Source organism: Trachurus trachurus (genome assembly GCF_905171665.1).
Source record: "Trachurus trachurus genome assembly, chromosome: 24".
NCBI lineage: Eukaryota > Metazoa > Chordata > Actinopteri > Carangiformes > Carangidae > Trachurus > Trachurus trachurus.
Window position 1 is genome coordinate 16,713,246 of NC_139910.1, and position 14,298 is coordinate 16,727,543.

Consider the following 14,298-nt stretch of genomic DNA (forward strand, 5'->3'; position numbering starts at 1 on the left):
CAGGGAGAACTACCTGTGTGCTCTGACTGCTGCCATCCTGGTGAGTAACAGAGTTCAGGAGAGGACGGGAAAATCCACCCCTGGTACTCTTTTTAATAAAAAGACACAACAGTTTGTACAGAACGTGCTGCTTCATAAAGGCTTCACGGGAACATAAAAGAGCATAATTTTACATGTGTGAGTGTTTGCCACTTACTAAAAGATGTAAAACTTAGTTAAACTGAGGAGTGCAGTATTTAGAATTAGGCTATTTGTTAAACTGGAAGCAGGCAAGACAGTAGTATATTTATATTAATGATGTCACTTTTTGACACTTAACCTTGACGCTTGTTCATTATCATCTGGCAAAGCAGTGGACACGGAGAAGCCACAAGAATGGAAGTGATCAGATATTAGTTTGCAAAAAATATAAATTTCAGTTTTCTATGGCATAAGATTTCCTATATTTATAAAGCTAAAAAGTTCAAAGTTTGGCATTTTTGCTCCAAAAATCATCCAAAAGTAAATAACTGATCATTACCATTATCAGTCAACAAAGGCAAAGATAAGAAAAGCCAGAAGGGTTGAGAAGGAGCAAACAAGTAGAGAGAATGAGAGAGGACCATGAGGAGGCAGTATACCTGCTGTAGCTGTTACCCTCCATCCCACACACACACCCACACACACTCCTCCTCCACTGTCCTCAGACAAAAAAAAAAAAAAAAATCTAAATGCAGAAATTGAATTCTCTCTTGGACGCAGGATGGGGTGAGGTGTTCGGAAAGAGTTATGAAAAGAGGGGAAGACAGAGAGAAGGGAAGACACTGAGAAAAGAGGGGAAGAGAGAGAGAGAGATTTAAATCTCCGTGATAAAGGAGGTTTAAACCTCATTGAGAGTCGATGTGCGGCCCCTCGGAGTGACTCAGGGTGTGAGTCATTGCAGCTGGCACTGCCTCCACCTTACACACTCATACACACCGACACACACCCCGACCGCACGTACACACTTTCACAAGCCCTCGGGCCTTGCGTATGTTATATGTCCTCCATGCTTAGTGCTCTGTCAGATTCCACCTGTTAACACACGACGCATAAGCTCTGCTTCATCCTGCTGTAATAGTAGCCGACCGACTTGTGATCTTCTTATGAATCAGCTTATGACGAGACGTGAATGCAGTCGGAGCGGCTGAGCCTTCCCACGAGCATGACTTAGAAGACAGATGCTGTTAAACTTGGCTAGGTGTGTGTGTGTGTGTCTGTGTGTGTGTGTGTGTGTGATCCTTCTAACCACCCACTCAAGGGATTAGTATAGGGGTGACTGGATGACTCATCGGTCAGTGCCTTTGGAGGAGAGGGAGGAACATTGTGGCCAAGCAGCCAGTCGTCCACATGGTCTGTGGGTGCAAGTGTGTGTATGTGTTTGTGTGTGTGTGTGTGTGTGTGTGTGTGCTTGTCATTCCACCTGTCTCTCACTGCAGCTCATGTTCAGATCTCACCATGTTTACTCGTGCAAACATTGTAATTACAGTTTCATATCTCTCTGAGCTCCACGGCTGCTGGTGCTTATAGTCTGTTTGAGTTGCGAGTTGAGAATCGTGTGCTTCTGAAGATGGTGTGTGCACGTAGTTGTGTGTGTGTAGTGTGGTGGTGGAGGGGAGGAGGGGGTTAATGGTTTGCCTGTGTCTCGACAGCAATGGCAGACGGCTGGGCTTGGAACACGACCCCGGCACGGCGTGGAGCTGTTAGGCCATGCGTACGCTGCTTAACGAGCCATGAGCGATCGCTATGATCTTGCCACAAATAATTCATGAGGAGCCCTGTAGAGGAGCCATGGAGCTGAAAAGGAAAGGGGGGGGGGGGGGGGGGGGGCATCAAGGAGTGGACCACAGCCTAAGTGGAGTGAGGGTGGGAGGTAAGGGGAGGTAAGGGGAGGGGGGGGGGGATCCATCTGACAAATGTGTCTGGAATAGAAAGGAAATCCCTTATTACCTACAGCACTGACAAGTCTGTGTGTGTGTGTGCTTATTTTTAGGAAGCTGTTTGTGTTACTACATCTGAAAAGGCACAGTGGGAGTGTTAACAGTGTGCATCACAATTGCGGGATGTGTGTGAGACTCTTGTGAAGGCATGCGCTATGTGTGTGTGTGTGTGTGTGTGTGTGTGGACATGTGATGGAGTGAGTTCAGATTTTCCTGACAGCTATGAAACCCAAAGTGTTTAACTGTACACGCTTTTTTTTCCTGTCTTTTTTTTTTTTGCTGAAAGGGAGAAGGGAATATGAAGTAAGAAACTATTTCCAGAGCGTAAAGCGGTGCATGTGAGAGCCGTTTGAAAATAAAAATAACTGAGATGCTAGATGCTCAGATTATTGATGCTTAAACGAGCAACAACAAACCTGTACTCAGTCTAAGAAGGTGAACTACCAAAACAGGTAGCTGAGAGTTATATTGTTGATTTATTATTAAGCTGATCCACCATTTTCCAACAATTATTCTGTTAAAGAGACCCCGAGGAGTTTGCTTTTGGTTATAAAAGAGTCTTATATTAATGTGGATGAATCTACGTTACCCACACTTGTTAATGGGCCCATTTTCGATAAATATATTGTTTTGTCTTTATAGTTATTTTGATATTATTATTTAGTGGTCGACTCCCAGCATTTCCTAGTTTCGGTTTCCCGGACGCTGCCCGGCGGGTCATGGGAATAATGCCGCCGGATCGCTAGTTGGCGACGACGGTATCTGATCATCTTCGAACCTCCGACTTTCATTATTGATTAATGAAAACATTCTTGGCAAATGCTTTCGCTTTCGTCCGTCTTGCTCCAAGAATTCCACCGTGCGCGCAGAGGCTCATGGGAAATGTAGTGTGAAAACACTTTGCTTTCCGAAACCCCTCGAATTCCCTCTAAATCTTTAAAACTAGTACCATCATGCTGTTTTTTAGTGAAATGATTGAATACATAGTTATGATATGATATCTATGAGCCATGAATAATGACTTTACCTCAGTCTCTAGCTTTCCCTTTATACAGGACCAAAGTTTCTACTAAAATTGTGAAATATCTTATTCACTGAATATATTTGCACAATATTTTTGCACACAGACTTACATGGTTCACATACAATGTTTTCATGATCCTATCCACCTAAAATTTTGTGATATTTATCAAACTCAGTGGTTTTGAGTCAAATATATCAACAACTTTTGGATCTACCATAATGCAACTGCCTATATGATTCCTAGAATCAGGTCTTTAGTGAGCATGTAAGCGCGCTGATTCTTAGCGTTTAGCTCAAAGCGCTGCTGTGATGTGAAGCCTCACAGAGTTGCTAGCATGGCAGCAGACCCTTACTTTCCCCAAAGTGAAACTGTTCCGGCAGCCATGAGGATTAGGGCTACTGTTTCTGTTGGCTGCACCACAGACCAGTGAGACGCATCAGTGAAACACACAGACTAATGGAAATAGGGGGTAGGGGGGGTGGAGACAAAGGGCCTGTGTAGGTCTCTGTGGCATGTCATTAGTGAGGGAGAGGGGGGTCGACTTGTTCCATCTGACATTTACCAGTCCGACTGAAAATGTCACGGAATGCCAGCCTTTACCTCCGGATATAATGGTGCCTCTTAAAGCCCAAAGCTACTGATCCCAAAAAAACAACTTTTGTCCGTTTTACCCCACTCTCTTCTTCTCCCCTGTCCACTGTCCCAAGAAAGACCCCCGTCCCCGTGCTCAGAAATTCCCTAGCCCAGCCAGACCTGCTTTTGAACGCACCGTGCTTTAGCAGCCTTAAGAATAGATCCTGCTTGGTGGGCTCTATTGTGTATCTTTTGTTACTGTAAAGCCTGAATAATAACTGTGTACAGTATGTGTTCTTTTTTCTTTTATTTATTTATAACAAAACACCTTTATCTGGGAGATTTTTCTGCACAGTTAGACACTAATTCATATTTACTTTCATTTTCATGTTTCTTTATGGAGTTACTGTACTAGGGAGGTTTGTTGGAAGCAGAAAAAGAGACAAATCCTTTTGATAATTTTGTAGTAGGAAGTTTATTTCCTTACAAACGTCACATTTATTGAGTTTTTTTAATTGTTATCCCACATCAGATTAGCTATGAAATAATTATTTTTCTTTTATTATTAAATCAATGATTACAATAATTCCTCTTTTGGCCTAGCTTGTGGTTTTAAACACACAAGAAATAGTACAACAACTAATAATTACACCAAAATAACAGCATCAAATCCAATTTCTCAAGATTAGAGCAAATGTGTCAAATCAAAATCAAGTCTAAACAGTTTGTCATGGTTTCAGGATAATTGTTTTATCATCTCTGTGTATATCGAGATAATTAATTTCTTCTTGGGAAATTAATATGTGCCATTTCCCCAGATTTTTATCACGTGTAACTGAAAGTCTAGAGAGTTTTATGCAGTAGGAACTGCACTGGTTACAAGATGATGCATTCTTTAAGAGTGCGCTCTTCTCAACTTTGTTTAAAATTTATCATTAATCTCTTCCCCAATAGCTAATGCAGAAGCTAATTATGTTGAAACCCACTCATAAGCAGTTTCGGGTTTTGTTTGTTTTGCTGCAGTGAATTTGTGTCTCACTTTTTCGGATCTGAATTTAGATCCGTGGCCTCTCAATTTGTTTTGGTGAGTGCTACTGTCTAGTCTATTTCTGTCCGTGCTACACTATTGTCCTCGGTTGACTGCCTTCACATCAAGTGCTGGATTTATTTGGCCACTCTGCCAGCTCAGGCAGATAGACCCTGCAGCTATCACCCAATATGCGATGACTGAAGTCACAGTTAAGATAACTAAAAAAAAAAAAAAAAAAAATCACTATAACTGTCAGCCTGGATTCAACCATTGTTTTCTCTCCAGTAAGTCCTGGGCTAACTTGTTTGAAGAGCTGAAGCTTGTTTACAGGTTGGTGAGGATGAAAGTCTTCCAAGATGCTGTTTGCCTTTCTTTCTTTTTTTTTTGTTGTTCCCTTGATCTGCTTTTGTCGGACGGATTGATGTTTTTACCGAACCAAGTCCAGAGCTCCGATCCCACAGAACATTTCCATCGTCATTGTTTACCCGTCCTCTTCTACGCGCGTTAATTGGTGGCTCCAACTGCAGTGTTACATTTCAAAAGGAAAGCACACCCATAGAAGATAAGGATTTTAATTAGCTATATCACAGCCCAGAGCATATTACATTTTTGTTCAGCAGTAGCTACACAGCGATTCTGTCTTGTACTTGTACTAAAAAAAAAAAAAGCAGTCGTATGGCTTATAGATTGCAACAGGAGGGGCTTGATTCAATTAGCTGCCACTTTTCAGCTGCATTACTGTACCTGCCATTTCTCTGGCTACACCAGGACCACTCCACCATTATGAGAGAATGAATATCACTTTGCTTACTACATGTATCCTATAATAAGTTCAATAACCACACCTTCACAGGCCATAGAGATAATTGTGTAATGTGTTTAATTAGGTGCTGTACTGTTTGTCATATCAAATCAGTTTGCTAAGTTATGTAAGAAGTTGCTTTGTACCGATGGAAGCTGTTGTTGTCATCATTGTAGAATGATCCCAATTTTTTTTTCTGTATATTTTCATTCTTTAGGTTGAGGTCTTTTTTTCTTACAGTTTCCTTTTTTTGTTGCTGTTGTTTTCTTTTTTATTCTTTGTATTTTATCAGTTTTATCACTACAGCTGCCTACGTTTGTGGGCAGAATGATTTTTAAAGTTCCCTCTAACTCATCCTGAACCTAATGGTAAACTAATAAATGCAGACTGGATATAGCTCCGGTGGATTAAAAATGTAGCTAAGCATGCCCTCTAGTGTTGTCAAAACTCAACCATGTGCAGGTGAACTGTGACTTTATGCTGTACATGTCTTTGGGCCTTTCAATACAACACCTGGGTATAATGAGGTGGAGTATTTATCATTACAAACACTCTCCGTCCTCTTCCTCCCCCTGCAGGTACATCCGCACCATGTACCTCGGCATACAAAGTCACCGGCAGAAGGAGAATCAGCGGCGTTTTTACTGGGCCATGATGTACGAGTATGCCGATGTCAACATGCTGCGACTGCTGGAGACCTTCTTAGAAAGCGCCCCTCAACTGGTGCTCCAGCTCTGCATCATGATCCAGAGCAACAAGGCTGAGTGGCTGCAGTGTAAGGAGTTCCCCAAGGCTCTGTATGAGCAACACTTGAGTCCTATTTTGTTTGTGTACTGTATGGTTCAGGACGTCTCTAGTATCTTTTGTGCTTGTACATTGGTCGTCAAATGCCGAGACGCTCCCAAATTTTTTTACTAATTAATTTCAAGTTCACATATCACTTTATCGTGTGCAGTATTTTCCACCGTTGTATCCAATTTCCAACATTCATCACTCCTGTTATTGAAACCTCTTTTACCATTGCAGTTTCCTCATGCATTGCAGTTACTCAGGGAAGGCAGTTCAATCATAACAAGTGATATCCCTCTCTGTCAGGTTGTCCATAGAAATGCCATCAATACATTTGCTGAGAGGCACCATGCTGCTGCTCTGCAGATAATCCTCTATCATTTTTCATGCAGCAAGCTACTGGTCTGACATATCTGCTGTCTCTACTATTATACACGTCTGAAGGAAACTGAACTGGTTGACTAAATGGAGACTGTTTTGACTGTATGACCTATGATGATCTTGGTAATAATATGCCTTTCAAAAAATGTGATGGATTGCTTTGGCTGAAATGAAACCTACTGTATACAATAAGTGGAAATGGCAGCCCAGTTCAGATACAGCCACAATGCTTAGGATTGTGTTCTATACTGGATGTTCCTTTCAATTTCTGATGTTTTTAGAATCATCTTATCCATATCTCTCATTCTTACTATTTTTTAGTCATTTCCTGCTTTTTTACTCTTTCTTGTCCTCTGTTTCTATTGTTAGGTGTTTCTGCCATGTCCTCCCTCCTGTCCCTTGCCTGGGTGCTAGCCTCTTACCACAAACTCCTGCGTGATTCACGTGACGACAAAAAGAGCATGAGTTACCGAGGTGCCCTGGTGCACCTTTTCTGGCGCCTTTTCACCATCTCTTCTAGGGTGCTCTCCTTCGCCCTGTTTGCCTCCGTTTTCCACATCTACTTTGGCATTTTTGTGGTGCTCCACTGGTGCGCCATGGCTTTCTGGGTCATCCATGGCGGCACCGACTTCTGCATGTCCAAGTGGGAGGAGGTACTGTTCAACATGGTCGTGGGCGTGGTCTATGTCTTCTGTTGGTTCAATGTACGCGAGGGCCGGACACGGTACAGAATGGTGGCCTATTACACTGTAGTACTGTTAGAGAACGCCATCCTCAGCTCCCTCTGGTATGCGTACCGTGACCCAGCCACCACTGACGCCTATGCCTCCATTGCCCTCTGTGGCGTCTTCCTGTGCTTTGCCTCAGGTGTGGCCTGTATGGTTCTATACTACGGGGTCCTACACCCCATGGGCCCCCGGCTGAGGGTGCTGGCCAGCTCCTGCTGTGCTGAGCTGCTGTGGGGCCTTCCTTTACCACCCGAGGCCGAGCCCATGGCTCCCACACCAGGCCCCCGTGGCTCTCAGGCCACCCCCACACGGGGTCTGGCCGGGGAACACGTGGAGTCAGACGAAACGGCCACGGACACCTGCCTTCCAGTTTTCCAGGTGAGGTCCACAGAGCCTGTGGATGCAGCTGGCAGGCCCATCCGGGCTGAGGGTCCTCTCATCAAGATAGACATGCCCAGAAAACGCTACCCAGCCTGGGATGCACACTTTGTGGATCGGCGCCTGCGCAGGACCATAAATGTGCTGCAGTACATTAGCCCTAATGCGGTGGGCATCAGGTATAGGGACGGTCCCCTTCTTTATGAACTCCTGCAGTACGAATCCTCCCTCTGAAGGCATCCTCTCCCACAGCTCAGTCACCCCCTCTTCCTCACAACGATGCACATGCGTTTACTTTCTCTCATTCTGCTCCTCCTCCTCTCCAGATATTATCTCTTTCCACTTGACACTCAGCTCAATCCTACCCTCCTCTACGATCATTCACTTTTCCTGCAGGAGACGTGTGTTTTATCAACCGAGAATCTGTCAAGACATTCTAAACACACAGTCATGATTTATTTTTGGAAAAAAAAACATACAGAGAGAAAATTATGAACCTACAGTATGTGGGTTATGTGATATATACAGAAGTCTCATATAAACCCCTCTACATACAGGAGGGTTCTGTATGAGTGTGTAGATAACATATGAATGTTTCATTATGAAATGTGTTTAATGCATTATACTGTGTTGGTGATTCAACCTGTGAATACTTGTGAAGGGCATATTGTATGTCCCTGTGACATGGGACTGGCGCAAAGCCTGATGGGAATGATGGAGGAGAATCTCAGAGGGGGCAGGTCTTTGCACATCCCAACATTTACTGCCATTCTTTGTGTAAATCATTGAAATGTATAATAATGTTTACCAAGTCCTTAACCCGTAAAAAAGCACTGACATGTTCTATCATGATACTGTAAAAACCGGAAAGGTCACAATCAAATTTGTGTCTAATAAGAGAAGCAGTTCAAAAATGGATTTTCCCTCCGCGAGCTTACGTGGCTCAAGTGCATCCTGGCTGTACTATTTTTGTACAAAATGGTAATCACATCATGTATGGAAGAAAAAAGAAGCACACTGAAGCACACTGACCTTCAATCAGTTCCACCCACATATTCAATTTTTGCAGTGCAGAGTGCCCTCTGGTGGAGGCAGGCTGTGACAGCATGCATGCCTTACTTGGCCAGCTTTGCCTGTAGTTGTGACAGCACAAAATACTAAGATGACCGCCTGAGGTGAAATAACACAATGAAAGAAATGTAGAATGTAGTTGAAATGAGCACAATGTTTTCTAAATTGGTGGGTAAAAAAAAATCATAGTAAAACATTCCAAAGACTTTTTTTAACGATTGTAGGTGTTAAGTAAAGGGTTAGAGGGGACAAATGTGTGTTAAGACGCACTTTCTTTTCTTTTTTTTCGTACTATTGCAAAGACAGCCTTCAAGGAATCCTCCACCATTCCCTTCTGAATCCTAGAAAGTACTCCCTTTTTCAACCTCCCTGTTTTTCTTCTTTCTTAATGTCTTATGTTGATTAAGATATGCTTATTGGGTGCAAAGACTTATATTAAGGTCTTGAGAAAAATATGACAAATCTGAGAAGATATTTCTATGCTATTATACTTCAGTGCATATTTGTGTCCACATTTATAGTCATTGACATACCGGTAACTATAATTTGCCAGAGCACACACTTTTTACGTGACAAAACATGTTGCAGTGTTAAAAGGTATACTCCTCAACATCAGTGTGGCCTCAGAGAGGTCATACTCTTATAAGGGTGTACAGGGCGACTGTTCTGGCTCCTGCTAGCACAGTTGAAACGAAGCCAAATCGCATCTTACAGTACTGTCTTTCCAATTTATCTGCCCCCTTGAACCAGTAGAATGAGTCCGTGCAAAAATGTGTGCCATCTATCGGCCTGCTGTGCAGCAGTGATACACTGATGCTCATCTCCCAGCTGAACCTTCGGGAGCTCTCCACCACAGACACCCACGGGACGACCACTGTATTCAGTTGTGAGAAAAAGGAAAACGTTTAAAAAATAAAAAAAGAAAGAAAATATGCCTTCTAGGTCAAAGGAGCTTGACTTAAAATTTCCAGAGAGGGCAAGTGAACAATTCATGAGAAAATGAATGCATTTCATACTCCAATTTTATCTATTTACTTAATGGTTCATCTGAATATATAATGTGTGTTTTTTACATTGTAGTGTTTGGCATGACTTTAGTCTGAGGCATTAGTACAAATGCACCCAACAAAGGAGAGCCGAGAGCCCGACACAAAACAGAGATTCCTTTTGCCTGACTTACTGGCTTTCTGCTTAGCTGTGGCCGCGTGTGCCTGCTAACATCGTACTGTAAAAGGCAGATGCCAAGTAAGTCCAGGCTAAAGGCGAGAGGGGGTTTTTGCCAGGGTTGGAAAAGAACACGAGAACCGATTGTGATAAAGGGCCCGACTGGAGTAGGTTGTATGATTCTTTGTGTGAGTGTTTACGTCTTAGCATGTGTTGTGCAACCGACTGTATGTACTGTTAGAGGGTTTAAAAGTATGCTAGTGTGGTGTACGGTGCGTGTGCACATGCTCGTCTGTGTCTCTCTTCAGCCCTTTCCCACACTCCTGTTCTCTCGCCGACTGTTCGACTCCATCCTTGGTTGCTGCTCCGCCCTCTCCCCCCATCTCTGCTTGTGCTGGGCCTCGGCACGCTCCCGTGAAAACACTCTCACACTCTCTGGTAACTGAACAACGGGGTTGAGGCTGAACAACTGGAGATCCTGACATGAGAACATGCAATGAGGTACACTGCCATAACCAAGAGCTTCAACATCCAGGGTCTGCCACCCTTCAGCTTAAAAGCGATGTTCAGCCCTGAGTAATTGGGAACTGTTGGGTCAGCTAGGGTGCAGCAAACATCCAAAACACCATATGTATAGATATACATGTGTATGCAAACAACCAACTTGTTCATTGTTTACCATAGTAGCCAGAGTAGTTCCACTCTGTTGTAGTGAATGGACAGCCATGTTAATAGTTAGTCAATGAATAACAAATTATACGTATTGTCAAACTAAAAAAAACAAAAAACAAAGTAAAACAGCCAATACAGGGGTTCCTCAGGACCAACAAACAAGACCACTGAACCAGCTGACTCAGGGGTGTCTCAATGCAGTTCTCATCCCCAGGCATGTCCTCAAGGGTCTCCATTTTTTTCCTTAACATATTGCATCCTGGACCACTCCTCGGCTAGGATTGTACCACTAAATTATGGTTTGCACATTTTGTTTTTTTGGGAATGATTACTCATTCTTATTAATGGGAGGGAGGGTGGGGGCGGTTTTTTGTGGTAGTTGGCTGCCTGGCATACGGTGCATCCTTTCTAAACACTGCTGACCTTTTCCAGACGTGGACGCATGTCCAAATCAGGTGCAAATACACTGTGATTCATTCATTTTTGTGTGTGTGTGTGGTATGACGGTATTATATAGCATCATAAACAAGATTATGTAAAACTGGGCTGAATTTCATCTAGTGGTGCTTAATGTCGTATAACGCAGAGTATTTATGCTTGCGTAACTGTGTCATTAGAATATTAGTAATGACAGTTAATTAAACAGATTAATTTTAATTAAGTCTACAAAGAGTCTATATGTACAAATCTGGATTTTTATGAAACATGCAGTATATTTTATGTATTTCTACAGAACAATCACCATTTTGCCACATTCTGTATCTAGTCAAAAGGATTAGCTAGAAGCTGGTTAATAAGTGGGTTTTAGTTTTTATATATTTTTCTTGTCTTCAATTCAATACACGGGTTTCAAGAGCTAAGCTACACGAGAGTGCAAGGAAGCTGTTTCTATGCTGTACAGTGTAGAATTCAGGCTGCCGCTCTTTATACCATAAACAAGGTCACAAAGAAATCACCTACAGAGACGTATCCCTGTCAGGTTACCTGCCCAGCTCCACATCCCTCGACAGCCACAACACACAGCAAGAGCGTTTGAACAGCAAGCTTGTTCTTCTCAGTCCTTGTTGTGCCTTGTTACTTTGGGTGCTTCAATCCAGCCATGGCAGCCAGGTCCGCAAACAACAATGCCAGTGTCTTTCTTTACTCGTTTCATGTGCCAGCACACTCACCAAGATGACAACACCAAACGATATTCCCCTGTCTGTCTCTACAAAGCCAGATCAAGCCAAGTTCTCAATTCTGTCAGCTTTCACCTCAGTCGACGACACTATTTAGTCTTAGCGCTTCATCCACGTTGTCATCTACAGGACTGCACTGTTACCAGATTACAGTGTTACAACTTAACTTCACAGTGTGACAGAACCAAGTACTGTGGGTGCTTTGTGAAACCCAATTCCTGGTTCTTTCAAAAACATAGGAGAAATAGTAAGGCAATACTGAACATCTTCTGTACTTGAACGTCGGGTTCCTCATCTTTATTATGTTTGACTACGCTGAATCACTACAGCCCAAGCCGATTCAGCAAATTACAATTAGCTAGCAGTTTAGACTGAGCTCAGAAGCACTAGGTATGGACTGTTTGGATGGATATATAGTTGTAACAGGTTCCAGCCACGATACTGAACGATTTAGTCAGTGATTGTTTTGTACTTTTGTCTATGCCTTTACATCTTCTTCTGTCTTGCAATGATGAATGATTTGTAGTGCCAAGACGTTAAACTTTCTGTGTTGTTTGTCTCGTGTGAACAATACATCCTCTCGCCAAAACAGTAATGCCTGCAGTTGGAATAAAACATGGAAGAAATCAGTGATGACAAAAATGCGCAAAAAAAAAAAAAAATCATGTTATTATGTTGCATTTTCTTACAACGGAATGATGAAACAGGCCCGATCACTGATTCACTTTTGAAGAACCTCATTTCCTGGTTTTCCTACCACCTCCCAGCATGCCTTTAGAACTCATTGTGAGGTGACCCTCAACATTTAGCATGTAAGTGCTCTTGACTGCACAACAAACCCTCTGATTTCTGCGTTAATGTGTAGCAGCAGGGCATTGTAGTGTTTGACTTGGTTTAAGTCTGTACCTTTGTGTCATGACCATCTGTTTGGCTGTTGAAGCAGTTTGTTCAGATGATAAAACGGTGCATTTTCTTCTTTTACGTTTGCTCCTTCTTTAAATTTTTTGTTAATAACCTGGTGCTGAATAAATACATTTGAAAGGTGCTATGACTGTGGACCACAGTATCCACTTCTTTGGCTTTCTAAGAGCATGGCCTTCCGGTTGACTGAGAGAACCTGCACCTGACAAACTTGCAATCTCCAAATGCTCAAGAGCTAGCACCTCAAATTCACACAGTTTACAGCAGAACTCAACTCTCAATGGTGCCATCTTGATTTTCCGATCTGCACAAAAAACAACAGTTAGTACTCTACTGTTCATATGTTTTATTACACTGGTTTCAACATACGGTATGTTTTCGTTTTACTCTGATTCAGTCTGCACTAGGATTCTTTTCTTTTCTTTTTTTCTGAGAGAATGAAACTGGCAGATGACAAAATGCATCTTTTAGGCAAAAGCACAGGAGCACAAATGTACTTCTGCTAATGGAATCTGAGTAAAAAAAAGTATATAGAACGTGATTGCTGTGTTGTAAATTCCTGTCATCTATATGTCCTAATCTGTGTGTATCTATTTTTGTTGTTATTGTAGAATTGGCTGTAATATTTTGTTTAAAAATGGATTTGATATTCCAATGAAGCGACAATGGTTGTCATATTAATTGCTGCTGATTTTTGAAATTGTTATCAAAGGTGTTGGGAAATATTGCTTTGTTTATATTCAATTTCTAGATTGTGTTAGCTTGTTGGTGTATTTCACAAACCTTTCAGGATACTCCCTTGGCTATATTATTTATCCAGGGTATTCCAAAAGTTGGCACAATGTCAGTAAGCAAACTCGCTACAGTCTGTAGCATCTTTATGAAAGTGTGCTCATACAACCTATGTTGTGATTGAGAACATATAAGGAATGATTTCTTTGTTGTTGTTCAATATAAAATGTAAGTAAATTGTTTCATGGAATCCCCATTCTTTAAAAAAGCAAAACTGATGTCCAGTATTGTACCTACGCCCTATTTTTGGGAACAATATGAATATTATTAATAACATATGGTGCTAAAGTTCTTTTTGTATGTTTTGGTTTTTAGAACAAAAGAGAAATATTATGCTGAAAATGTAATGTTAAGCCTTACTGTAGATTCATATATCAGACTGTTCATCCCAGAAGAGAAAAATAAATATAGTATTTGAAAGTGCAATATATCAGTACTGTATTCACATGCACCTCTCACATTTTGACAGATCAAAATGGTTGGGTGGGGACGGGGGGTTATGACGGTGCTGATTTGGTGGTTTACAATGCGTTTTAGCAAGTTTAATTCAGTCATCTTAAAGTCTTGCCCACATACGGGAGTGAGATGCAGGCTACATTAACTTAAGTGAGGACTTATATTATCATGGGATTTAAGTGAAAACACCTATGTGCACTAAAGCACATAATTTTGCTTATCATTTCACAAATCACCACCTCTAATAATAAACCTGAAGATGTTGACATGTGGTACCTACACTACAGAAAGAGAAGTTATAGGGTCAGTTGATGTGCAGAGTGAGAGTAGCCTATATGGATACGTTTTACACAGTAGGCATTGTCTTGCTCAACAGTATAT

At 41.9% G+C, this 14,298-nt stretch overlaps 1 protein-coding gene across 1 annotated transcript in view; it reads left to right on the forward strand.

Moving 5' to 3' along the window:
- Positions 1 to 7,897, forward strand: part of xkr6b (XK, Kell blood group complex subunit-related family, member 6b) — a gene marked incomplete at both ends in the record, with an annotated part of 47,773 nt that extends 39,876 nt beyond the window's left edge. The window contains 2 exons of the mRNA XM_084000364.1: positions 5,966 to 6,162; positions 6,927 to 7,897. Of these exons, the coding sequence (XP_083856490.1) occupies positions 5,966 to 6,162; positions 6,927 to 7,897 (1,168 nt within the window). The remainder of the gene's footprint in view (positions 1 to 5,965; positions 6,163 to 6,926) is intronic.
- Positions 7,898 to 14,298: the final 6,401 nt, after the last annotated feature.